The sequence below is a fragment of the Nicrophorus vespilloides genome, unplaced genomic scaffold (genome assembly GCF_001412225.1).
Source record: "Nicrophorus vespilloides isolate i.1.1-1 unplaced genomic scaffold, Nicve_v1.0, whole genome shotgun sequence".
In the NCBI taxonomy this organism is placed as follows: Eukaryota; Metazoa; Arthropoda; class Insecta; order Coleoptera; family Silphidae; genus Nicrophorus; species Nicrophorus vespilloides.
Genome location: NW_017097174.1, coordinates 4895 through 32607, shown reverse-complemented (window position 1 = coordinate 32607; position 27713 = coordinate 4895). Strand labels below are relative to the sequence as shown.

General features: G+C 35.7%; 4 protein-coding genes across 11 annotated transcripts; 2 read left to right on the top strand and 2 right to left on the bottom strand.

Moving 5' to 3' along the window:
* Positions 1–957: 957 nt before the first annotated feature.
* Positions 958–6354, bottom strand: LOC108559293 (2-phosphoxylose phosphatase 1). The gene is made up of 6 exons (XM_017916527.1): positions 6266–6354; positions 3690–3953; positions 3319–3461; positions 2884–3263; positions 1677–2019; positions 958–1489 (listed from the first exon to the last, which is right to left on the bottom strand). Exons 2-6 carry the CDS (start codon positions 3928–3930, stop codon positions 1127–1129), a joined length of 1470 nt encoding a protein of 489 aa, XP_017772016.1. The 5' UTR covers positions 3931–3953; positions 6266–6354; the 3' UTR covers positions 958–1126.
* Positions 6355–6662: 308 nt separating this feature from the next.
* On the top strand, positions 6663–15764 carry LOC108559294 (solute carrier family 25 member 36-A). Of its 3 annotated transcripts, XM_017916530.1 has the most exons (5): positions 6663–7261; positions 11745–11890; positions 11945–12034; positions 14695–14957; positions 15024–15764. In XM_017916530.1, the coding sequence occupies exons 1-5, from the start codon at positions 7221–7223 to the stop codon at positions 15465–15467; spliced, it is 984 nt and encodes a 327-aa protein (XP_017772019.1). In that variant the 5' UTR covers positions 6663–7220; the 3' UTR covers positions 15468–15764. The 3 variants fall into 3 exon arrangements, with proteins under 3 accessions (XP_017772019.1, XP_017772017.1, XP_017772018.1); XM_017916528.1 differs by having other exon boundaries at positions 6664–7261; positions 11745–12034; XM_017916529.1 differs by lacking the exon at positions 6663–7261 and adding an exon at positions 11478–11646 and having other exon boundaries at positions 11745–12034.
* A 1387-nt stretch (positions 15765–17151) lies between these two features.
* On the bottom strand, positions 17152–19584 carry LOC108559292 (dual specificity mitogen-activated protein kinase kinase 6). Of its 5 annotated transcripts, none has more exons than XM_017916522.1 (5): positions 19469–19584; positions 18799–18873; positions 18198–18507; positions 17859–18131; positions 17152–17797 (listed from the first exon to the last, which is right to left on the bottom strand). In XM_017916522.1, exons 2-5 carry the CDS (start codon positions 18858–18860, stop codon positions 17444–17446), a joined length of 999 nt encoding a protein of 332 aa, XP_017772011.1. In that variant the 5' UTR covers positions 18861–18873; positions 19469–19584; the 3' UTR covers positions 17152–17443. The 5 variants fall into 5 exon arrangements, with proteins under 5 accessions (XP_017772011.1, XP_017772015.1, XP_017772013.1 ...); XM_017916526.1 differs by lacking the exon at positions 19469–19584 and adding an exon at positions 19402–19422; XM_017916524.1 differs by lacking the exon at positions 19469–19584 and adding an exon at positions 19037–19362.
* Positions 19585–20561: 977 nt separating this feature from the next.
* LOC108559291 (gastrula zinc finger protein XlCGF8.2DB-like) lies at positions 20562–26441 on the top strand. Of its 2 annotated transcripts, none has more exons than XM_017916520.1 (4): positions 20562–21491; positions 24855–25007; positions 25075–25253; positions 25634–26441. In XM_017916520.1, the coding sequence occupies exons 1-4, from the start codon at positions 20931–20933 to the stop codon at positions 26244–26246; spliced, it is 1506 nt and encodes a 501-aa protein (XP_017772009.1). In that variant the 5' UTR covers positions 20562–20930; the 3' UTR covers positions 26247–26441. The 2 variants fall into 2 exon arrangements, with proteins under 2 accessions (XP_017772009.1, XP_017772010.1); XM_017916521.1 differs by having other exon boundaries at positions 20563–21491; positions 26012–26441.
* The last annotated feature ends 1272 nt before the right edge of the window (positions 26442–27713 follow it).

The following is a 27713-nucleotide window of genomic DNA, read 5'->3' as shown; positions in this document are numbered from 1 at the left end:
TACAACAGATTTGTAATTGTTTCATAAGATCTAAATTAGTATTAATAAACTATATTTAATTTAAAAATATTTATATAATTCATATTCATATTTAAATTTAAGAATTTAAATTTAAATTTAAATTATCTTCAATTTCGAAATATTCGTACTAGATGAAGATTGAACTTCATATTTAATTATTCGCAGTTTATTAACTTCTAAAGCAGATTTTAATTAATATACAACTCAATTAACGCTCGAATTAAAAAAAATCCTGAAAGCAAACAGCGCCGAAATGGGGTGAACTGTAGCCTTCGTTGTGAAACTTACAGGTGGCGCATAAGAATATGTGTAAGTTGGGTTGCATATGTCACGTCATGGTTTCTTTATTTTCGCCATCTTATGGCAATCACTAGAAGGTCATAGTTCAGCACTTTCTGCGCTGTTCACAGTTAGACTTTTTAATTAAAGCTTTAATTAGATTTAATTATTAACAGAAATGCGCTTTATTTAATTACCTTTCGAATACTTGCTTTTATTAATGATATAAAGTATTATTTATTAAACTGTGAATAAATGAATATCCATTTGAAGCGGTATCTAGCGTGAATTATAGGAATTCAATAGGTTTTAAATTTTAAAAAAATGTAATGACAAAAGGGCTTTGGAAAAGTGAAATTAAACGTTTTAAATACTCAAAATCTTATATTTTATTGATTTATCTATAGAAAATCCTTTGAAAATGTATTTTATCTATAGTATATTTCGTTGCCTATGTATAGTATTAACATTTGTAATTTCTGTACTGAAAATATATTTTTCAGCTCTAATAAAAGATTTGTATATTCTTTCACTTTTTAATTTAAGAAGTTCACTTAAGTTAATTTTAATATTGCTTTGAGCATACAATTCAAATATTATAATATTTATACCTTATGTAATTTGAGAAGTTTGTAAGCTTTTCCTTTGGCATTAAAATATTGAGGTTGAGCGAAATTTTAAATTAACTTTAATGATATGTCTTTAACTTACATCACACGTACACACTGAAACACGCAAATTCGTCAATTGAATAATAAATAAGTACATAAATAAATACATAAATAAATAAATACAGATAATCACAGTCTAGTCAAAATCTTTGTGGCTACACGTTCTTGGCGAAGCAGGCATCCTTGAAATTAGTTACGTTGAAATGGACGAAGTAGTCGTCGTGTATGAAGCGGATTATGTCTTCTATTTTGCATAGGTTTATTTTGCTCGTAACCTTCACCAGATCTTTGCAGAAAGCTATCTGCTTGGTCACATCTTTACCGTTGCTGAGGACGCGGAAATAGACGCCTTTGACGCCGTTCTGGGGTTCCCTGTTATCGTTGTACACCTCGAACACGATCCTTCCGGCATACCGGAACAGAAGAGGATCGTTCTGAAGACCGAGGGCCGCAGTCAACTGTTCCAGAGTGTGATCGTGGCCGGAATACAGCACCAAATACGGTCCATTACTCGAAACCTGCTCATAAAGAACAATCATTGTCAATAAACGAACGATTAAATAGCTTTTAAATTATTCATAACTTGTTCCAACGTAGTTGAAGAATACGTAATTGTAATTGCTAATTTCAAGATATTTACTTCAGCAAATTACAATAAGTATTTATTATTACAAGCTGATTATGAAGACAATAGGCATATATTACCATGTGCAGCATTTGCGAGACGATGTTCTTGATGAGACCGTAAGATTTCAACAAACAGAATCTCCTCCAGTTCACGTTCTTCCACTTCTGATGGGTCACCCAATCGGTGTAAGCGAAGATGCCGACCACGTTTTGTCTCCTCACGCAGCTATTAGTGTTCTCGCATGGCAGTGGACTTCCGTGGCAGACGTAGGTCAAAAGGGCGTCTCTCACAGAGTGCGGGTCCGAGGTGAGAATTGCCTGTTCCACCACTGAAGAGAAGATCGCCCGACCCGTGGTTTCAGCTAGTAAACTAACAGCAGGATGCGACCTCAGGTCCTTATTTATGCTCTGCTGAACAGCCCTGCAATAACAAGCACTCACATTAAAGTCTAATCTTCAGACACTTCAATAAATACTAATTTAGCAAAAAAAAAATTAGATTGTCACCATCTAATTTGTAATTTGAATAATGATTTAATATTAATTGGCAATTAGAATGAAATTAATGATTACTTCATTAACTAATATAATGATAAATTTAACTGTTGACTTATGGAATTTCCAGTCTACATCAAGACTGTTATGATTCGTTTATTTCTTAATGCACGTTTATTTAGCATGCTGTGTCACACACCGTTTTGTTTGTTTATTTGAACCGAAATGAGACAAATTCCTAAAATTGCATAACACTATGTTTGCGCAATAATCAAAATAATAATTCTAAAACAATTTAAAAAATTCCATTAGATAATGAACATTTCAACCAGTCCATAAATCTGCGACAATTGCGTTTAACATTCAGAATCGTTATTGCCTTGGAAAAACAAAAGTAACATTATTTTATGTCAACACCTGCCATACGTTTAAAATGTATTTGCTTTTGCTGTTTCATACATTGAAATTTTCAGTGCGGTTTTAGATTTAAGAGAATTGTCAATAATAATGATTGGATCAGGCGTATTTTGTGATTTGTCATCAACTTACGCCTGAATCAATTGCGTTTGTTGGCATGTCTTGAATTGTGTTTAAGTATCAATATTTCCTTGGCAAAACAAAAGTTGTTTTCTTTTCATGTCAATAGTTGTGTGTTGCGAAAACGGTGAGTCGTTTCAGAAAATACATTTCATCAATATTTACTTTAAGTATGTTACACCTTTACCAATAGAAGTTTGATTTTTCAATTTAAGATATTCGTCTTTAGGAAAAGCACGTAATGCGAATTTACTTGGAATATTTGTCCGAGATGGGACATCCGCAGTCTTTGAAGCAGAAGCTCATGGATTGGCTCTCGTACACGTTCAATTTGGCTAGTGCTTCACCAGGAATAAGTCCGTAGAGGAATGCCAGAGCCGATTGGAAGGTGCGCCGGTATCGGGTGCTGTAAACAACCACCTCGGATTGGCTCAGGTTCTGGATCTTCGGCCAAATGAACGAGTAACTGCGCTTCAGGATGTGACCCAGAGCGAGCAACTGCGACACACCTTGCATGGTCAGCTGTCCCAGCTGGCACCGGTTGGCCAGCGTCGGCAGCAGAGGAAACCCATGGAAAGGTCCCGGTCCAATCCAAGAAACCTTCCCCGATACAGTCAAATTATGCAAATAGCTCTGAAAGCAAGTGCTGAGTAACCAAAAGAATTGCCAATCCTGTAATAATACTAACTTTGTAGGCAGTGAGCAAATCGGTTTCCGGGGTTCCGCAGTGTATAGCGGAAACGTTCTTCAGATGCTGCAGAGGTCCTCGATCTCCGTGCCGGATCAGCACCAGCAGTCCTTTGAGCACCCACTTGTTGGATTCCACCGTACCTGCAAAAGCAAACACAAATTTCGAAAGTATTTTTGATTCCTTGGCGCGGCTTCCGACGCCGCGAAAATAGCCGGTGTGATCACGAAAATAAACCCCGTGACGCTGATTGAATATTATTGAGGTGCGAGAGAACGAAGGAGAGGAAAAACAAGTAAGGCTTTCATTCTTTCTTTTTTTTTTTGTTCGTACATCGCTCATTGGCAAAAGGCGCTAGAAAATTCCGCTACCTTCGTCTCCGTCGCTAATTTCGTGCGGCTGATTGCACAACTTGAAAATGCGCTTCGTCTTCACGTCGAACTCCAGGTTGTGCGAGGGATCCGTGTTCACGGATGGTTCTGGCGCCGATCTCTGATGCGGCTCCAGGAACTTGTAGATTCCTGCCACGAGCATCAGGATCCAGATGCTCATGATGATGTAGCAGTGGAGCGCTTTCTGCTGCCCGGGAAATCGAAACATTTCCAGACCCATCCTCGCGTCCAACCATCAGGTAGCTGCCAAAGAAAAAAAGAGAAAAAACCGGTGAAAACAATGCCATCAGGAGCGCACGTTGCTGGGGTCACGTAGTCTTCGACGTTGCAACACAGACCGGTCGTTTCATTGACACCAATCGCATATATTTAGATCGGATTCATTACGAGAATTTGTTTTCTCGCGGAAAAAATATGCGGTATTATCTCCGTGCATGTGCGCGACCATACATATTATTCATGGCGATTCTCTACGATAAGTGATTGTTACAAATAGATTGCATTTACGTAACTATCCTTTTAGCCAAGATCCAATTTCCCATACAATACCAACGCATTTTCCACTATTTCATCTGCACTAAAATATTTATGGGATTTTACAAATCCCAAAGTAATAACATTTCATATGAATATATACGACCTCAAGCACGTAACCAAAATTAATTTATTTTAATAACATATTTACAAAATATTCTAATTTTCTTTTTAGCAAAGCGAACTTTGGTGTTTCCTTTAAAACAGTTAAACGTTTAATACATGTTGTATTAATATATTCTACTTGCTAATATAAACATGTAATAAATTCTAAACTGCAAATAGAAATAATGTTTTCGGAAGCATTGGCCTGAAGTGCGTATTCTAAATGAATGATTTTTATTGGGAAGACTCAAACGGTACAAACAACAAATATTTTTCCTTTTTGTGGAAAGAACTTGTGTTTACCCACTTAATCGCGAACTTTTGCGCCAATCTAGAACTTTCGCACAATTGTTATGACTTCATCTGCATTTCCAATTTTAGACGTTTTTCCCGAAACCCCAACCGAAAAGTTGTTTACTTTATTAAAACCCAATCCATTTGATAAGAGTTAACTTCTTTGTTACAAATATTGTTGTTGATTGTAAATGTAGTGTAAAGTTTAGTAATTTCATGCATGTTTGTATAGATGAATTTATTAGAATTTCAAGACAGTTATATGAAGTTCAATCTATAAATACATGCAAGTAATTAAATTCCTGCAGGTGATGTTGACTTACAAAATGAAAACACGTTGTTTTGAGGCCGTATTAAAAGGGAACAAAATAAAAATGAAAGTAGGCAGTTTGAAAAACGAGTTATGAACAAACATAAATATGAAGAGGAATAATGAAGAACTCGTTGAACCTTGGGAATAGCGACAAATTATTGTTTTGCGAATGTAAATAATGCGCAAAAGAAAAGGGGAGTTCGGGTCATCGAAGATGATGTTTGCTGCCGAATAATTAATATATAATATATAAATAGCAACGAGATATTTACGAGTCAAATCTTCTTATTAGGATACGCGTTATCAGCTGAATACGTCAATAGACGCATACTTGATTCATATTTGGAGGAACGACAAACAGAAATGCGCGATTGTTGTTTTAGTGGAATTAATTGAGTTTATCTCAATAACATGTTTCTCATTCATGACCAGATTAATTGCTTTTTATTTTCCATTACGATGATTCGTTTGCAATAACCGATTCTAATAAGTATAAACATAATATTTTACTTTGATTCGTGATTTCATTTTCCCAAACTAATAATTTACTTTATACATTTCCTAAGAATACATTTTTTTATGATAATTAAATTTTAAACTCGTTCTTCTACAAACAATTGTACAGTTTCATAACAAATCTTATAAGTTAAAGAATGCGGACAAATAATAACGATAAAAATTGATTCATATTTACATGGCATTTACCCATAAGTAAATCTCCAAAAGATAATGAATCAAAATTAATTAATTCTATATGTCTATTGTTGTTTTTAAATAATATATTTTAGTATCGGAATGTGTATTGTATTTGTTCACTTATCGTTTTCTCAAATAAGCAAACTGATAATATGTAACATTTTTTTATTATTTAACTTTGGTAAGTAAGTTTCAAATAATTAAGTTGGCTTAATTTTAAATAACTGTCATTTTATTGTTTGTGCTGTTGTGCAAAGTTGTAATTGTCAAGTAAGAGTAATTGGATGGATTATTGCTATTTTTAAGGTATTTAGAAGTGAATAATTTGTTTAAATCGAATTGGGTGATGTTATTTAATAGTTGTAATGTAATTAACACTTTTTGATTACTATTTAGGGCTGGTAATTAAGGAATTAGGATAATAGATAAAGCTGTTCGTGTACGTTTGGTTGCGTATCTATGGGGGTTGATGGATCGTTGGAATTAGTTGTTGCATATTAAGGATTATCAATTATAATGGGGTGCATGCAGTTGGATAATGTAATTACAGTGCTTTTGTTTTTCTAGATGGAGAAGGCTAAGGTTTTGCAGACTACGCGCTACTTCGATTTACCTATGTAATGCAGAAGAAAGTGCTTGGACTGCATGCAGTCTCAATTGTGCAATTTGTTTGTGGATTCGATCCACCACCCGGTTTTGTTGTGGTTGAAGGCGGCCGCTTGCGTAACGGACTTGCCCTGCAGTTTTCCTCCTGAGAGGCAAGTAGGACATATAACCTGCAAAATCCTGAAATCGTCCGTGCGTACCGGGGGTTGAACCGCTAGGATCGCGACTGGGTCCTGTTGAGTGAGCACGGTTACGATACGTCTATAAATAAACAAATAACTTGTTTACAATTGGATTTTCTGTAGGTCGAAACAAGTATTTATCTGCGATGCAGTTTAAGGCGCATACGCGAACTGTACGTGGGATCGGATCGTCGCTCTGCAAGCCGACGACGACGGCCAGTTTGTCCACGTCCGATCGAACGAGATTCAGTTGCGTAGAAGTCCTGGGATAAAAGGGGTAACGTCGTGTGCAACCTATGGATGCATGAAAGGAGAGGCTCTGACACCTAAGAAGCATCAATCATATAATTGTTGTACCATTATTGTTGTTGTTGTTGCTTGTGCTCCCTTCGTCCCGCACCGGACTGCTGTACTTGGCAAGTTTCGAAAGGAAGCTTTCGGTAAACAAGGACCACGTGATAGCGGCATGGTGCAGATCGCGTAGTGGGGACTGCCAGAAGGGAAGGATCGAGCCAATCTCGACCTAAAGAGCAAAACACAGTCAGATAGGAATGGAATCGAGCGATCGCTGAGATACGAGCCAGAGGTCACGTTTACATCCAAAGAGCTCTTCCCGGACCCGATGTAAATGTGCATTTGTTTATCCATCCGCGCAGAGATTACCTATCATTTCGGAGCAGCTGTTCCACGAGCTAGTTTGTGCTTTACCATCGTCCGGTTATGACCATTTAACTTGCGGACGACAAGAGGCAACCCAAAAAACAATAACAATTGAATGACATGTCACAGAGGGACACTGTTATACATCTAGTGGCCGGGGGGTAAGTCTGATCAACAAACAAAAACATAATTGCGACAACATATGAAGAGACGACGAGCGTCTATCATTATTCCCAGCTAGCGCATCGCGCGACACATCCCATATAACCTTAAAATTACGCATTACATAAGTGGACTACGCACGAAATTTGAAGGAGAAACGGTAGACGGACGAACAATGAAGTGTAGATATGTAGATGAAATCGCACATAGTATTCGGTTGCAAAGTGCAGTCGGAATTCGCATTCGCAACCCTGAATAGGATAGGAACTGCGTGCAATTATCGGCGAGCCACGCTCCGACCGAGTGATCGCGAATCGCAAAAAATTATGTAAAATTGTTTGTTTTATTCGCGTCCGATCCGGCGTGGATAACTCACGATAACGCCAATTAATGCGGCAACAACACGCCAATGCATTATCGCGCACGAGAGTTTTCGAAGAGACGGACGGACAGCAGAGATGCTTTAACCTTCCGAGACGAAGTTCCCGCGACCAATTTTCAAGGCAAACGTCCTATCAACGAATCTATATATAGAATATGGGACAAAATAGCCTTTGTGATCGCCAGTTTGCCATCAAAACTCATCCGAAGGGCACTCTTCTCCAAATACCTCCTACCATCAACCTGCTTCATGGTACCAGATCCAATCTGTCCTTCTTATCCTGTATATCCACACAAACAAACAAAAACCCAAACCACAGTTAACTTAAATGTTAACAGCAAGTCAAAAACTGGTTCATTAGTCATAAATAATACGTGCAAACAATTTAAGTAGCATAAGTAAACATTTAATGTTATCTTGAACTTTTTCTCACTTCCATCCTGCTATATTGCAATTTGCAATCACAAGTCAAATATTAAGTATCATTTTTCTACTATAGTGTTTATGCTTACTGCTCTATTTTACTATATTATACAACTAACCCTGAAAGTGCTTATCTTTGTTTGTACTTAAAATTTCAATGTGTGTAAATTAATGTTAACTTTAATATCAACATTATAATAGCTTTAAATATCATTTAAACTTCTAATTTATGCAATTGCATATTTTTATTCTCATTTCATAAATCAAAATAATAAATATTGACAGTTAATTTTATATTAATATGCTGTATATATAATTTGTATATACTGATAAAGTATTGATAAATGACAAAACCTTGCTTATTTCCACTACACAATCTATATACAATCTTTACTAATTCTTTAAACGATCAAGGAATAATATTATTAATATTTTATTTATTAATCTATAAATATCCTCGATGCTTTTCCTCTCTTGAAACAATATTTTGATACTTGTAGATTTCAATATATTTTAATTCATTATATTTTTTTTTAACGAAATATTTATATTTATTGTTTCAATGTTTGTGTTTAAAGTGTAATCTTAAGCACCAAATGTTTACTGATTATATATTTAAAAACTCGTATATTGGACATTTGAACCATTAGGTGTTAACGTAAAACAAACATCGATTACAACTGGTTAAGTGAAAAACACTTTTGTTTTGTTTTTATTTGTATAATTAATGCAATTGGTATGCCATTATTACCATTATTTGAAGTAAAATCGAGTGCTTTTAATAGGTTTGTTGTCATATTCAATTGTGCATATGAACAAGTATATTGAGTTATCCAATTGGATTTTACCCGTGCGCTATTTATAGAATGTACGTACAATATTATTTATAGTTTGCGCTAATAAAATAATTGCAATAAAAACAAGCGTTAAATTGTTTAAAGTAAACGATATGTTGGGGGGGAAAGCGCTGTAGAAAATCTAAATAGTTGCGTGAACAAAAACGTAACGCTTTGACGCTGATTGATTGCTCTGCAACAAACACAAATAGTCCTGTTTCTTGGCACTTCTGATATATTAAAAAAAATCTATGCTTGTAATACAAATGTGTTCGGCGGATATCATTTAAAAATTATCAGCAAGAAGGAAACGATAAGTGTTTGTGAAAAGTGTAAAAGAAACAAGATCGAACGGTCTCTGACCATGACAAACTTTGTTTTATTTTCATTCTGATTACATTATGCAAACTGCAAGTGTGTTTTTTTTTCACTAATATTGCATGCGGAAGAGGCGGCCAGACATTCTTTGTGTTCTTGCATGAATGAATGAGCGAACGGTTCAACAATCCGAATCGAGATTTAAACGCGTAAAACCACGAGCGCACCTAACAATTAAAACGTTGCGCGCTTTGTTGATCTCTGCTTCAAACAACACACACACTCATAACATAACTAGTAGTAAAGAGGGAGCAACACGTGTCTTTCGCTTTATGGAATTTCATTAAACGGATGGCCTCGACATCTCAAGTTCAAAGTCATCTCGTCGGATAATACATATTTTTTTAGGACTTCTGTAAATCCGAGATGATTGTGGCCATGGAGCGGCATTCAATAATTTCCATGTAAACAAAGCACTTTACATTATGAAATATGTAGTTTCGTAATTCGAGCATTTCAGTTTTCGTTCCTTTATTGGGTATAAACAATCTAGATTCGTATCGGATGATCATTGTAGGGATGGTTGGCCCTGACCGACTGATATCAATTTAACTTAAGTCGCTATGGCAACGCGTTCGACATCGCGTGCCGCACCGGTTATTTACGAAAAGAAAACGTTTTCATTGTGTCTGCTCAATGTGAGTTAGTTCTGTAATGCATAAAATGTCGAAGGCTGTGGAAAATAAAACCAAGGCAACGAATGTACGTTTTCATAACCATAGCACACGCGTATTACAGTATTTAGTAACAAAAGGATCAGAGTTAATAATAATAGATTTTTTTTTAATAATAACATATTAAAGAAACAACGAGCATTTATCGCTTTTTACATATATTTAGTGTGTATATTTGTTGTGTTTAAATATATATACTTTATGATGTGTGTATTTGCTTGTGTGTCGATAAATCAACTCATTTCCAACAAAAACAAACTAATTTCACAATTAAAATAATTTAGAAGCAAAAACAAACTTGATTCAAATGAATAAATTAGAGTTTATGTCCGGATTTTTACACAATCCATGATTCATCATGAAACAAACGAAATATAAGTTGCGAATGGAAAAACAAAATTTTTACTTTATCAACAAAGGAGCGCAGAACAAAAGGCTTCCTAGTGTAAACATATAATATTGGGAAAAAATGTATAGTTTTATGAACAATGTTTTCTTTTGCTATTATTTGTAGTTTAAATGTTGCGATGGAAATGAAAACAATATTTCGGTTGATGAAACAAGTTTTATTTTTATTAATAGAATTAAGTGTATGGGAGAGGCAGGTCTACCGAACCCCCAATGTTTTTGCATGCATGCATGAGTCGAAACATATTGTCGAAAACAGAATGATTTATAAATGATTGCAGCGCGCAAAATATTGTTGTTAATCGTGGTGTGTGATCGAGGAAAATCCGTATATGCAGAACGTATAAATAAATAAATAATGTACGTTGAAAATTTGCGTTCGTAGCCTTAGGTGTTTTAGGGTAGATGTAATTCGTTTGTAAATTCAAGGCAGGAATGATCGAATTAATTACGCGACGGACGTGCGAGGTGCATGCTATTCTATTTTCAGACCACGGACTTGAAAACTACAATATAAATCGTCGGTTTATTTGCGGATGTAAAGTTCACACGATGCAAGGAAAGAAAGGAGAATATAAACGGAAAATTATTAATAATATACATAAATGCTTATGCGGTATTGCGCGTATCTTCGGGAATACTTTGAGTTGCGGATTGAAAGGAAAAACATTCGCAACAATAAGAGCATTTGCAAGTATAAGGTAATAATATTTGCTTTAGCATTTGTTGCGCGTCTCTCGGTCGCTCGTCGTCTCCTGCATTTATGTCTCCTTATTTTCATCGCGTTTCATTTGTTTTGTGCACGCGAAAACACATGGCCTGCAATTCGTATTTTTAACATCTTCTAAAAATATTCTTTCTGCGGTCTTCGCGGATCCGCTCCGGCTGTTTTCACGTTTGTCTAGCGGAGGAGGCTGTTTACACTTTGAACAGTAAATTGCGGTCGTTGCATAATTGAATGATTGTTGTTGCGTTCAGCGAAACCGTGCATTTATTTATTATTATTTATTATTATTTGTTGCTTTGTTTCGCTCGAAAACAGTAAACTGTGTATTCTTTTCTGGATGCGTGCTCGATGAGCGAAGGCCGCGTCGGTATTAGAGGCTAAAGAATGATGATATAATGCCCTTTCGTAAATGCACAATTGTCAAGTGCGCTACGTGCATGTACGCCGTGCCGTTGCGATTTCAATTAGAGCGATCTATAAATAGCAAGCGGTTTCGACATTGTTGTTCGATTCGATGAGAATGCTGAAAGGTGCAATAGTCTCTTCTTCGATATATGTAGGTCGATGTTCTTCGTGGAGGAAGAAACGCTTAAAAAATTTGCTGCCCGATGTTAATTTCTTGTTTTTTTTTTTTGCTTTTTTTCTCTTCTGAAGGGTCGCCGGAACTGTGGGAGCCATAGTGACATGCCCTCTGGAGGTGGTGAAGACCCGTCTGCAGTCCTCCAGGTCAGGTTTCCACGAACTGCCCCAAATCGCGCAGGACACCACCAGCAAGACCACCTGCCGGACACTACAGAGGCGTAGGTTATGGACATCCTCCCATCATCTCCGGCCTCAAGTTGTGGCTCTTTCAGGTTACGTTGCCCCATCCACGCATAATATAGGACTGGTCCAATGCCTGAGGCACATTATTAAATATGAGGGCCCGATGGCGCTCTTCAAAGGTAAACACACAATTACAAGCAAATTTTTTTCTTCTATATTTAAACCAGAATTCGAGCCAAGTGAATTACACACTCATTTAATTTATTGCATACAAGAAATCGAACTCTACTATAAATACACCGCCAACGTTTTTAAATAAATATTATCTTAGAAACACTTTGGATAGAGAGTGAATGGAAACCTGTAGTTTCTCAACGAAACCATAAAGTTTTCACGAAATTTGATTAAAGCTAAAACGTTATAGTTTCGAAAAAGTTCATTAGCATATTTTTCAGATACCAAAGTCCATTCACATTAAAACTACAAGATTTAACATATTAATTAATGCTGACTACTGACTATTCAGATCTTTAAAGAAAATGTATTCAAAATGTATTAGTTTATTGGCCAATATATAAGAAAAGCTTTGTACAAATATAAACACGCTATAAATAACTGGAAAATTGGCCAAAACGAATTCGAATTGGTAGTTTCAAAACCATTAGTTTACAACCACTTAAAATAGTTTATAGATATATTTATATTAATAGTTTTCGTGATATAACGTGTAATAAGCGTTTGACATAATGCATAGATAACTCATGAGTTAACAAGGTTAACAAAATATCATTTGTTAAATTCGTATTGCTTAAATTTATTAACAACTAAAGTTCAAGTTTACTTAATTTAGTACTAGGATAAAATCAAGTAAAGCAAATTAGAAATCAATAAGGAAATTATCGAGAAAGCGATTGTCAATAATGTAATTTTATATTATTAACTAAATGAAAGTTATACGTGATACGTTTTTATTTTTATATTGGTGAAGTGGTGAGGATGTAAAAGTTCAACATTGAGATATGATTATAAACAATTGAAAGAGTTTATTTGTAGAGTGATTGAGAAAGCGATAATTGATATATAAACTACAAATTTAAAAACAACGTAATTTCTTGTTTTAACAAAAAAAAAATGTATATTTTTATCTTATTGAATTAGTGTAAAAGCTCAAGATTTATAGAATACCATAATTAAATGAGTTTATTTGTAGACTTGAGCTTGTCAACTTTATAGATTTTCGACGAGGATATTTGTATTGAAAAGCCTTCTGCATTGTGTGCGTCGAGTATTATTGTGGAATGCAAGTGGCATTGAGAGGTCAAAAGTTAATCAAGCACAAGCACAAAAAGATGCAGATTGATGGTAAGCGTTTGATCCTCAGAGCTTTCGGGTCAACGTCGTGCTTCATCATCTCCACTATTACTACTACAAACTTATAGCAGCAGCAACAACAACAACAATAACAGAAGCAGCAGCAACGTAGTAGCCTTGCTCATAATTTAAATATAATGAATTCGCTCGAGATGCTGATTGTCGGGACAGCAACAGACCGGCCAATTCCTATTGTGTTCCCACTTAATGCACATCACTTGTTCTCCCCGTGTGTACAACACAGATAAACCTAATGAAACCCCATTGTTGTTATCTGTTGAAGCATCGACAAACAAAAGTACACTCGAATTTACTACGAAACCAAAAAAAAAAAAACAGAGTGGATCAGAGCTTTAATTGTGAGAGATTACGATAGTAATTTGAAAGCACGATTGTTTCGCTATTTTTTTTTGTGTCTGCGCGTTAGGTAATGCCCGGAAACGTTTTGATTTTAACACGTATGCAATCTAGTCTAGCGATTTGCTACTACGTAGATATTCGCGTTTTGTTTGTTTGTTTGCTTTCGCAATGGCATTTTTATCGTCCTGTGCTGTTATTCGGTCGCATCCGTTTATCAATATTGCGATTGGCGAATTTCGACGCAGTTTGATTTCGAAGATTATAAAAAAAAAGAAACGAACGGATAAATTAGCTGATGCATAAACAAGCATTTTGTTATTGTTTAATTGACGGGGCTTATCGTTCCAGTCTGGGCGAAATCGATGCGGTAACAACATGAAACTTATAATTATATATAAGTGCATACACGTTGCACCGAATTGTATCGTGTAAATGCACGAATATCCAGATATATCCAGATCAATAATATTTAAAAAAAATTGCAATGTTGTTTAATTATTCTTATCAAAGTCATAAATTCATTCTCGCTCTCGAAAGTATTCGTGATTACATTTTGTTAGTATTGCATTTAATGCAGATTAATTTTTTTAAATTTTAAATGTACTTGCGAATTCCGTTAATATATTTTATAAGTTAATGAAGTGAGAAATACTCGAAATGTAAATATAAACTTTTCGCGTCAATTATTGGCGAACAAAGTTCACACAATTTTCGAAGTGCTATTAATAATTATTTTTTTTGTGGAAATTCTTTTGAAACATCGGGTTTGTTGGAAAATCTTCGAAGTTATTTAAGTAAATTTTGAAAAAAAATATTTTCGTATATCCTATATATATTTAAATTGGAATAAGTAATAGAATTTCATAGTTGAATTCTTGTTGAAATTAAATCTATTTTGAAAGTGTGAAAGTAGGTTTTTGTGTTTGAAATCAGAGGATTTTCTTTGATTGATAATTTTTGTGAGTAAATTTATTTGATTCAATAATACGGTTATTGGCGTTGTGTAAATGAGTTGGCTTGGCCCGAATTTGCGGATGTATTTTTATACGGCCGACGTTGGCAGAGAGGAGATGGTTCGATAAATCTTGAAATGTGTGTGTTTTTGCAGGGTTGGGACCGAACCTGGTCGGAGTGGCACCATCCAGAGCCGTGTATTTCTGCACGTACTCGCAGGCGAAGCTCTTCTGGAACACCGTTTTCCCGCCGAACTCGGCGATGGTGCACATGCTGTCCGCCTCTTGCGCCGGTTTCATGGCGAGCACCCTGACCAACCCCATATGGTTCGTGAAAACGCGTCTGCAGCTGGAGGTGAACAAGGACGGCAATCGGATGACGGCGATGGAGTGCGTCCGAAGGATATACAAGCAATCCGTAAGAGCTCTAAAGATCATAACAGAGTTCGGATCTTGATCGTTTCCTTCTATTGTTTGTTCATAGGGTTTTCGCGGATTCTACAAGGGTATATCCGCCTCTTACATGGGCATATCCGAGACCATCGTCCACTTCGTGATCTACGAGGCTCTGAAAGCCGAGCTGATGGCGCACAGGCAGCGCGACTCCGATACGCGAGACTCGCGCGACTTCCTCGAGTTCATGATGGCGGGCGCCGTCTCCAAGACGGTCGCCTCCTGCGTAGCCTATCCGCACGAGGTGGCGCGCACCCGTCTCAGAGAGGAGGGAAGCAGATACAAGGCCTTCTGGCAGACGCTCGGTCTGGTCTTCAAGGAGGAAGGAATCAAGGGTGTTTACAGGGGTTTGACCACCCAACTGATAAGGCAGATACCAAACACGGCCATCATGATGGCCACCTACGAGGCTGTGGTTTACATATTGTCGACGCGGTTCGACAACGAATTTTACACAAAAGACGAGCACGTCTAAAGCTCCCAATCCCCTTTCTTCTGATAGTCCACATACAGGGACGAGCGAGGCGGGCTCCGAATCTTGTTTAATTTTTCTTTTTTGTTCCGTTCCTATAGTGATTAAGCGAAATTTCGAATTACATTTTTGGATACTAAACTCGCTGTTACCTAGATACAGATAGATTTAAAAAGAAAAAAACAAATATTTTTATATTTATAGAAAATTAATAACACTTTTTGCATACGAGAATCCAGAAAATCGACATATTTTAAATATTACCATTTAAAATATTAGATTTTCGAATATCGCACAACCAAAAAAAAAAAATTGATCATAGTTATAGTGCCATAATGAATTATTCTTTTGTTTAGACGAGTATATTAAAATTTAAAGAGGAAAAGAAAACAAGTCCCCACTCCCCCCAACCCCCCAAAAAAAGTAAATACTGTAGAAGAAAACATAAGCAAGAGAAATTAGAATGACTGTTACGTTTTAACGATTTTTTATTTAGTTATTATGTTAATATATAGTATATATATTATTATTATTGAAGATTTTAAGCAGATGAAAAGCTTTTCGATTTTTGTAGAAAACTTTTGAACTGAAGTGATTTGTATATAAAACATTATTGATGATTTATTATAAATATATTATATTATATATGTGGATAAAACATGTAAAGAAAAAAAAACAAACAAACAACCGAACGGAGTTTAAATATTTTATTGTCTGGTCGTTACGCTTTCGTTTCATTAGCTAAGTGAAATACTTAAATATAACGAGAATTCCGCATACTTGATGATGAAACTGTAGATTTTCCATACCTTATTATTACTACTACTATTATTATATATATTTTTTTTGTTGTTAGCCTTATTAGTTTATGCTGTATATAGCCATACAATTTTCTAAGAAAATAAATAAATGAAACTAGTCACTTGTATTTCTCATTATTTCCCATATCTTTTGATCAATATTAAATATAAATGATTAATAATAGGTATAGGAGACTCAAAAGCATTTGTTTTTATTTATTCATTTATTATCACACGTATATAATGTATACAATATCAACAATTAGTAAATATATTGGTTTGCTTTAGAAACATTTAGTACAGATTTAGTGGACAATCTACGTAGGCCTCTGCGAAATAGAATTTTCTACGCTGAAGAGAATGAGAGCAAATTGGGGAAATTAATTAATTTTTGAAGGAAATCAAAAGTAAAATGCAAACTATTTTTGTTGTTTGTTTTTTTTTTCTTCTTTGAACACACTAATTACATCTTTAGTACTCTTCGATGACTACAAAAATAACAATCTACCTACGATCTATATATATATATAATTCTGAATATACGCTGGAGATGGAACACCAAAATTGCCTCTGCAATTATTTTCTTTTCTTTGTACTTTTTTGGACACGATGGATCGATTATTGAAAATTTTGGTGCTCCAAGAGCCAGAGGAACACTATCAGTTAACATTATTGCTTTCAACAAATGTGCACACGGTTATTGGTTGTTATCGAAGTACGTTGTTATAACGTGATGTGGGTTTGTCTTTAAGACATACGAGTTCATATCGAAGGGGAGTTGATTGATAGAGGAGGCACCGACCGATCGATATGAGCATTAATTAAAATAATTAAATAAAAGCTAGTTTTGTTTAAAACGTAAATTAAAAATAAATTAAAATTGTTATTCGTAAACTCTGTAATTAAAAACGAATGACTTGAATTGCTTCTTTCTTTTTTTTTTGTTTTGCTTTTGATTGCGTAAGTGAAAATTAAAGTAGAGCTTGTAAATAATTAATAAAAGCGAACGAAAGCGATCATACTCGAAAGGAAAAGAGAAATTAAAAATATGATATTAGTAAAAGTAACAGTAACGTATCCATATCTAAATATATATATATATGTATATGCGAATAAGAAATTAGTGTAAATGAATAGAAAATAAAATCAATTGAAATGTTAAGAAATCGTGCACGAATCTCATGGATTATCAGGTAGATCGAGTATCTCCGACACGTAGGCGGCGACATCAGTCGTTTTCTCTCGGTGTATCAAGCAGAACCGATGGTTCAGCAGTTGGTCGTAATTGTAGCGCGATTGATATTGCTTCTGGAGACACTGCGTGGTGAAGTCCTCGAAATCTGGGGTGTATTCATCGGAGGGCAGACGCGGCGGACTCTCGTTCACCACCTGCTTGAGTTGCTCGAAGGGTGTGCCCCAGTTCGGATAAGGGAAGGCGCCTGTTGCCAGCTCGATGAGAGATATGCCCAGACTCCATACATCCGATCGGATGTCGTACTGCGACGGATTGCCCTGCGGATCTATCCTTTCCGGCTGCAAATCACCTTGCAGTGAAAAGAAGATGCTTCGTATGCTTAGGATGATCTCAACTTACGGCCATGTAGGGTTTGCAGCCGGCGTCTATTGTCTTCGCGATGGAATCGACCAGGTAGCCGCTGATGCCGAAGTCGCACATCTTCACCTCGCCTCGCCTGTTTATCAGTATGTTCGATGGCTTCACGTCCCGATGGATCACCTTCAGCTGGCTGTGTAGGTAATGAAGAGCGCTCACAACGGCCAACGATATTTTCCCCAGGATATCCTCCGGAATTTTGCGTCCGTGCTTGTACACCTTGGCATAAAACTTATCGAGACTGGTATCCATTACCTTTTAAAAAACATACAAATCATACAATATAAAATGTTATTAATGGTGAAAAACTTGATAAAGTACCTCCATGCAAATCCAAACATCGCCCTCCCTAAACAAAGCGCCATAAAATTGAACGGTATATGGACAATCGCTGCTCCTCATGCTGATGTCCAGATCCATGAGCAACCTCTTCTGCTCCTGACTGTTAACAGTCGCCGTGATCCTCTTCACAGCCATGATCGTCCCACTTGGCTTATGCTTCATCTTCTCGACGTACCCATAAGCCCCGTGTCCCAAATCGCAAATCTTCTCCAGGTCGTCGGCCTCCACATCGAACATATGCTCACCGATCGTAATTGTCGTTCTGGTATCCAAGTTTGCTGGTACATTTCTGAAAAGCAAAATCCAATTTCCAAAATTACATCCAATAAGAATTTAAATTTGCAAAATTTACCCCAAAATACAATTTGCAACTTACGTAACGTAATTATATTGTAATTATACTTCAATTGTCATGTAACTTAAAAGCAATTACATCAAAAAAAAAAACAAATAAATTGAAGTTGGTAATTTAAATCAATTAAAGTGTTATTTAGAATAAAATCCTTGCTGAGATTTTTAATTAGCCAATTGAAGTTAATTAACTGTATTTGGTGAGAACTTGTATAGGAGAAGTACTCACATTGGAGGTGCTTCGGCCGGGGCCAATTTGATTTGCAACTTGGGATTTCTCTTTCGGCTCATGGCTGCTCCTGATCTACAAACCAACAAGACATTAATAAATTATTATTATTACTTTCTCTCCCACTTCCTATTGGAGGTTATAAGATTACAGAGATCACAATTAAATAATGGGCAAGTAACACAATGTCAGTGTGTGTGCAAAAATTGATGATTTCTTCAAGCAGAAGGAAACTTACAAATTACCTAACTGATTTTTATGAGTCTAATATAGCACAGGCTTCCTTGAGATCCTTTTAAAAGTATATTTAATATGCATGTATATATATATCTATGTCGGTGTGTATCTATATCTATTTTATTTTTTTTGTGCTGAAGCTGAAGTTCTTTTGAGGTTAACAATGAGCTCTCTAGATTGAACGTCAAGTTTTTGAACGAACGTCCTTTGCGTACTGCCTACATCCACCGCAGTTTCCGAAGCATTCTCTCTTTCCGCAATCGCTGCTTAATGAATAGTTATTATAAATGCATGCGTAAAAGGTAACATGTCCAAATAAGTGCAGAATGCAGGCCTATGCGGTGTTATTATTAAACTACTTATTACAATGGCAAAACTTATCGACGGAAACGTGCGTGGTAAGGTGTTCGCTTGGGAATATTGTAATGCTTACTTGGCGAATGCTATTTAGCTCACTGTATCATTTAACAAAGATTTAACATACATTTAAATATATTACATACAACTCTTCTTCTTTTTTTTAACATACACACGCGCTGCTTTGGTTGCCTACACGTAAACTCATAATTTTGCATATACAGGGTGTTCCAATTTCATCGTCATTACTTTAAATCATCAACATTCTTTATCAACACAAATACAACATCAGTATTTTATAGTAGACACAAAAGTAATAAATATATTTCAATATAAGTGTAAATATTAACTATAAATAAGCAACAAATTATATGGAAACTATAGACTATTATGATAACATTCTAATTTATTGTATAAAGTTTAAATTAAATACAGTTCTCTTCTGATAAAGTATTTAAATTTCATATTAAATTGTTTTTATAACTTGATTCAATTATTTCTTGATTTTAAAAAAACAATCTTGTTTGAATGAATTAATATCAAAAATAAAGAAATAATAAAAAGTTATTGTTAATTTCTATTATATTATTCAATGTAATTAACGGGAGGTTTAATCTTTAATTGAGCAGGTGCTGCTAGGTGGGTTGTCTAATGATAATTGTATGTAATTATTTATTGTTTCTGCTTTGTTGCTCTTTTGTTTTATGGGTTTGCAATGATAATTATAGTTAGATATTCGTTTTGTTTATTGCTTTTATATTGTTTTATGTATTTTGTTAAATTATTTATTGATTTAATTTGCTTTTGTTGTTGTTGATTGTTTCGATATAAATTTTGTGTTATTTGTAGAAGCTTTGTATTCGTCGCGTTGGATGGACGGAAGTGAGAGATATTCTTTCCGCCCTGCTAATTTATTATCTTAAAATTATTGATTTTCCATTATGTTAATGAAGGTTCGGCTTTCTTAAGGGTGATTTTGCGCATCTCAGATTATACAATGGACGTAATGGGGTAACAGGTTTGATGAGCGGAGGGTGGCAGCAACGCAGGAAAGCAGGCAAGTGCGGTGTTTCCAAGGGTAATTCCCCCCCGATCGAAGTGTGTGTATGTGCGTGCATGTACATGAGCGTATGTATATATGGATGCGTGAGTATGTATGGATGTTTGTGTACGTATGTATGTATGAGAGAGCGAAGGAAGGAAGGAAAACATCGTGTGTACCATGTGTGGCCCGTGGGCGGTGCGTAAGTGTAAACACCCTGTATAGAGAGAGAAACAGAGAGACACGGAAAGAGTAATTTAATTTTTGTGTAATTGGCAACATTTGTTTGAAACAATTCTCGCTGCGTCCCATAATCCAATCCCCGTCTAGTGACTTTAATAAAATGTCGAAAATGTCCAACAGAAAACCAAACAAACTGAACTTCTGTGCATTCTGAGGGAGTCCCAAAGTTGGTGGAAATCCGCGAGATTCGGGCACCGGCCGTGCGCGCCCCCCTATGAGCCAGTGAAAGTTTACCAATGAAAGAAGGTTAGAAATGTGTACCACAACAAATTTTGCATACTGGCAGGTAGAATCTCAAAATGCAGCCGAAGACTTACATAATTATTCCATCCAGAATGTGTTGCAAGACTCAAAAAATTTGAAAATACGGAAGCCCATGTTCTTCATGAACAGCTTAACCAAGCAGGAGGATACCTACGATAAGTCCCCTGAGAAGCTCGAGAAACATCTCATATCTCCGTTTGCCACCGTGCAATTGACCCCCGACGAATACAATCAGATCATATCGAAGAGGCACGAGACACTCACCCACAAGGTTGAACCTAGTGCTGCTGAGCATCCTGCCCCAACTAAGATAAGGCCCTTCTCGTGTGCCGAGTGTGGCAAGACTTTCCTCTTAAAGCACCATCTCACCACCCATGAGAAGACCCACAGCGGCATCAAACCACACAGCTGTCATCATTGCGGCAAGGCATTCACCCACAAACACTGTTTGAACACTCACCTGCTGCTGCATTCGAGTCAGAGGCCCTACCAGTGCATTGAATGCAAGAAGAGTTTCACTCTGAAGCATCATCTTATCACTCACAGTCGGGTATGTACTTAATTTTAATTACTCTACTCCCATCAAATCAATCAAAACAAAAATCATATTTGAAAAAATTGTATAGAACTTAATTATCATTTAAGCAAATTAAATTATCTCTATTTGCTATTTAAAATTCTTTAAAAACTAGAATATTTAATATATATATTCAGTAATTTCAAGGAAAGTAGAAAATTAATTGTATATACATGTTTATTTCATTAATACAAAATATAGCAAAGTGAACATAAAAACAGGTAATGTATGAAAATAAATTGAATTTGAGTTAATAAACCTCAAATAATATAAATTGCTTATTAGTAACTAACAATGGACGTAGATATTAGATTATTTGGTCTCTTATCTCTATTGTATGTGTGTTTCTCTGTAAAAAGTATGGAGTATATTCGAGCGATATTTAATAATTTTCTAGAAACAAATTATACGGACAAAGAAGCGAACGCGATTCCATATTGCAGTTAAGCTCTGTAATTATGAAACCGAAGCCGTTTCTTGCGGATCGATACAAATGATGTAAGAAACTTGCGAGGTATCAGCAGATGTCCAAGATTCGTGAATGGCTGCGAATTTATTTCGTGTAATTTACGCCAAAGGCGACTTTCATCCACTGAAATCAATAGTATTATGATTTCGCAGTTTTGTTAAATACACATTGTGTATAGTTGAATAATATTGATTTAAAAACTTTATAGTAATGTTTATTTGTGCGTTCACACGTGACTTGTATCATAATTTGTTTACATTTATGTATTTTCAAGGAAATTAATTTGAGGAATAATTAGTTGAAAATTGCAGATTTTATCATATCGTTGAGAAGAAAATTAGACGAGTAAAATAACACGTAACAAAGAATGTTATTTTAGTGTTTTAGTACCTGTGGTTAATAACGACTATGCGGTGCAAAAAAGAAGCCTATAAATTAACCTTTTTCTGCCTCTGATAATGAACTAATTTGTACATAAATTTGCATATGCTTTTCTTTATTATCATATCAGTGCAATTATAGTTGCTAACTAATTTAATAATATAAGAAAACCTCATTTGGAGTAAAACTGCAAGCAGACAATGTTACTACGAACATCCTTTCATGATGATAAGTAGTCATCTGATTTATTTTATAATTTGTTTGACATATGAGATATGAGGCACGCGTTATTGCGAAATAAGAACAGGATGAAAAAAACAACAATAACAATAACAAACAGATGTGCTTAAATCTTCATCTCGTATAGCTTCTACTGTTGTGTAACAATCTTCCAAAATAATATTTTGTGTGAAGTTTATGGATCTTGAATGCATTAAATGATTAGAATTCTCTCAAAGTTGGCCCAGAAAGAAAAAAATATAAAATATTATTTTGTTGTTGTTAAAATTGTTAAAAAAAATTATTTAGGAAATTAAAAGTTATTCTCTTGCAAAATGGCGGAATGTTAATCTGTTATGGTTAAATGTGCGGTGAATAAAACTCGCGGATTGTTTTAAACGCTCGAGTCGTGAATATGGGAGTACGATTCCGGTCGCATTGTAATATTTTTTAATATCTCTGAATTTAAAATTAAATCAATAACGAAGCTCGGAGGGGTTGGACTGAAGCAATCAAACTCCGTTTCCTTTTTCGTCGTCTGATGTGTTTCATTCCTCCTTTTTTTTCCTCTACCCCTGTTAGGTATATATATGTGTAGTATATATATACTAGATGTATATATATATATTTTAATTTGCTTCCATCCCCTTCGTTTGCGCCACTCTCTCCATCCACCCCCGTTTTGGAAAGTGCGCGTCGGACCGGCGTATGCCGCTCCGTAGTAACGGTGAATTCAAGGAGAGCTTCCATTGTCCTTTGTGTCAGACATGCAGGTTGAAATAAAATGGTGAACATGGGAGTGTTCCCGACACATCTCTGACCAGTTCCATCGCACAGGTATAATATACCTTCACTCTAACACACACAGCCATACAAATATATATATACACACACACACACACACCCAGGTGCAGACCATAATAATCTAAGTCGCCTTTCGAAAACACACGTTCGTTCTGCGGTCAGTCAATGTTGATGATGATGGTCCATCGTTTCTTGGTTCCACGAAAACCATAGTCCGCATCCTCCCCGTAAGTTGATTGATATTAATTTATATTCGTGGAAGAGAGCTCTATCGAAAGAACGAGATCTATCGATTCGGCATCGCGGTTTCGGGGTGTTTCCATCAGCCATTCGGTGCATTGATCTTTTGTCTCCGATGCATTATTAAATGCGCGGCGTTGCAGAACAAAGCCGAAGAGGAAAAAAGGACGGTAACCGCTTGCCGCCAAGCTGTGCTGTTGCTGTTGCTGCCCTCCGGTATTATCGTAGACTCGCGAGGTGTCCTCCGTGTTGCCCCATGATGTTTTTGTTTATGTTTACGGGCGACACGTCGACACAATTTTGTCGTTGCATCGGGTCTCTTTAAATGCACGCTGTGGGCGAAATCGCGGCTGGCCCACACGGATTAAACAGCCGCTCGCACATTCAGGTCATAGTTCAAGCAACTTTTAACGAAACACACTTGCGGAGATGATGTCGATGATGACCGTATCCATCTTTCGCCCGTCGACGCCCTATTTTATTCGGTTTTAATTGCCCCCCCGAAATCAATACTAACCGAGCGCATTACATTAATTATTTATGGAGACGTTAAACAACAACAAATATATCCTATTGAAATACCCCGAAAATTGATCTGTTGCATAACGCGATTTTGATTGCATTCTCGTTGATTTCTTTTCGGTTCTGTTTTTTTATTTGATTTTGTTAAAGCGCTCATTGGAGCAATGAGGGAAACCATTGTGCAACGACTCTTTGCTCGCCGGTAATTGCTCACGAATCTTGCACAAAAATGATTTACAGTAATAAACCAGTCATGAACATTGTTGTTATACAATGATGTTGTTGTTGTTTTCTTTTTGGTTTCGATACTTTTTCTTTTTGTATTCTCCCTGTTTCGATGCTCGGGCGCGCAGCCATTTCGGATTGTTGCAATCTTCCGAATCGATCGGTCGCGATTTCTTTTACTTTCCGCTGCTTTTATTTTTGGCGGATGGAGTTTTAATTTAATCGTTCCTCCTTTGAGGATGAAGAAGAAAGGCTCTGCGCCTGAGCTCTCTCGTTCCTCTTTTGGGGGGGTTGAACTACTACTACTACTCTCTAACATCGCGCTCTCGCGTCCGTCCCCCATTTTGTTTCCGCGGAGGGCACTAAATTTCCTCCAATCTACAAACTCTTATTAGTAAGACATAAACAACAGTTTAATTTGTTTTATTGAATAATATGAGTTTAATCTAATTTGTTTCGGGTTTTTCTTGTTGCAGGTTCATAGTAGAGATCGCCCGTTCGTTTGTAAAGATTGCGGTCGGACTTTTCCGTTGAAGAGGCACCTGGTTACCCACAGCAAATTCCATGCAGGAGAGCGACCACACATTTGTAACGAATGTGGCGAATCCTTTGCACAGAAGGATCACTTGGTGAGTGCGAGAGCTACGATAAAAGGCCGAGCCGATTTGTAACTCCTTTGCCCCCTTTGTTCTTCAGATTATGCACTCTAGATTCCACGGCTCTCTGAATTCATTCGTTTGCCACGACTGCGGCGCATCGTTCACACGTAAATTCGAGTTGGTTAACCACCACAGGTTGCACGGAAAGATGCCACATTCCTGTCCGATTTGCCAAAAGGAATTCCTGCAGAAGAGGACTCTGATCACACACATGAGGTGAGGCTTTTGTTCCGGTAGCTATATGAATTTTTTTGGAGCCGTACAGTTTTTCTAACATCTCGTTTCCATCAGTCTTATTGTCGTTATTATTATTATTTTTGCTCTTCTTGTTTCTGTTTTTTTGTTGTTGTTATTGTTTTGTAATTTAATTTGTGTTTTGTGTGTTAATCGTTTCCATTTCAATTTGTCTTTTTTTTGGTCATTTTTCTCTCTGTCTCGGAAACGGTGTTGCTTGGTATTGAGGAAATAACCAAATCAAATTCATATTTAATTAAGTAAATGTCTTGTTTTGTTGTTGTTTGTACAATTGATTGATGAACTGAGTGGAAAAGGAGCAAAAAATTGAATTATGTAAAATTTGATTTCGTAATTTTCAGATACCACAATGGTGAATATAATTTTACGTGTCCAAGTTGTGGGGAAACGTTTCAAACGAAATCCGAGCTAAATCTCCACTCGAAAATGCACCACGAAGCGAACGCTTTAGAAAAACCATTGGCTTGTACAGAATGCGCGTTAACTTTCAATTCCCGCGAAGCTTTGGCGTTGCATATAAAGTTGCATAGTGGAGATTCCCTGTTAGTAAACGATTTGTGTACATTAACCGCTAGTTTGCACCACCAGAATTTCCCAATAAACAATGGCATAAGTAGCAATAGTTATCAGTATAACAAAACTGTCGGCTACACCAATAAAATTAGTACAGTGCAAAAAAGTAAACCGCACATTTGTAAAATATGTTCGAGGGCTTTCAGTGCAAAGCATGGTTTACAACAGCATAACAAAAGACATCCAGAGGGCACGTGCGCCCTTAAGTCACACGTCTGCTCCTACTGCAACAAGGGCTTCTACCAGAAGAATCATCTGCTGTTGCATCAACGCCAGCACATGGAGCTCAAGATGAAGAGCGAAGACATCAAGTCCGATATTCCATCGATCAAGAACGAATCCTCCAACAATGAGTGTACCAGTTTAACGGATTTTTCATAACTAATTTTCTTCATGCACTTGCTGAATGATTTTGCTAAATAATTTGTTAATACAAACTATTGATTAATCAAATCAAAAAAAAGAAAAGAAAGAAAATCTTAACAAACAAGGAAGAAAATTAGTAGTAGTAGTAGAAGAAGGAAAGAAGTGAAACAACTAAAAACTACACGTTTTCGTTCTCCCCCCCATTTACGCATAGATAACTCAATTAACATATCCCCCCAGCCACCCCTCTCTTTTTGCATTGAATCAATTGAGCACAAGATTATTTAGCAAAATGTAACATTCTAACTGTGATTTACTAATTATTTACATTATTATTATTGATAATTATATTATATTTTTTAATTTTATCAGCTAATTTTAATAGTACAAATTTATCTATTATTTCTTTTTTATTATTATTATTACTATTATTATGATTTCGTAATCTTTAATTTTCTTTTTTTTTTCTTTTAAAAAGTATTTCCTATACAGATTTAGTTTGAAACAAAAGAAAAAGAAGAAGGAGAATAGGAAGGAGTAATATAATATAAATCGCTAGAATGTGTAAATACGCGCTTGGAAAAATAACGAGAAAAATAATGGAAAAAACAAAAAAAAAAAGGAACATAATAATAATATAAAATAAATATATTGTCTGGGTTTTAGTTTAAAAGATATTTTGTAGAACTATTATTAGAGTCGTATTATAATAACATATATATATAAAGATATGTAATTTTTATTTTTTATACATAACCCGTTAAGAAACTGTCCGGAGGAGTTTAGGGCAAAAAAAATTCGATCGTTCGGTGCGACGTCTCTTCCTTTGATTGACGCAGTTGAAACTATAGTTTTTTGGGGAGATTTCGCAGTCCTCCCGGACGGTTTCTGCCTGTGTATATATTGAGAAATAGAAGAAGAAAAATCACGCAATAATAATAATATACTAAATGTCTAAATAAAAAAAAAGTACTATTTTGTGGCATTAAAAACGTAAGAATAATAATAATAAATAAATGAAACTACAAGTTCTTTATATATAAATATATGATATATTAACTATTATTATAATTATAACTATTATAATTTTTTTTTTCTGTTAATTGTGAAGTAAGAGGAATTATTATACGATTATATAGATTATAAACACTTAAGTATTTATACTTGTGAGCAAGGACTACTTGTTGTTGCGGTTTACATTATATTTTTTAAAAGTATGAATTTAGCGATGGATAAAACGTAAAAAAAAAAACTTGTAAAGAAAACGAAAATGATACAGTTTTAGTGATGCTTCTTAATCTCTCGCAAAGGGACCGACTGCGGTCGCAATGTCGCAACAGAGTTCCCGAGTACATTGTTTAGTCTAAATCTTAAAGAGGAAAATATTTATATGAAATGCAAAAAAAAAAATAATAAATAAATAAATCACTAATAAACGACGAGGAGGAGCAAAAGATTTTCTGTTTATTTTTACATTTTGTT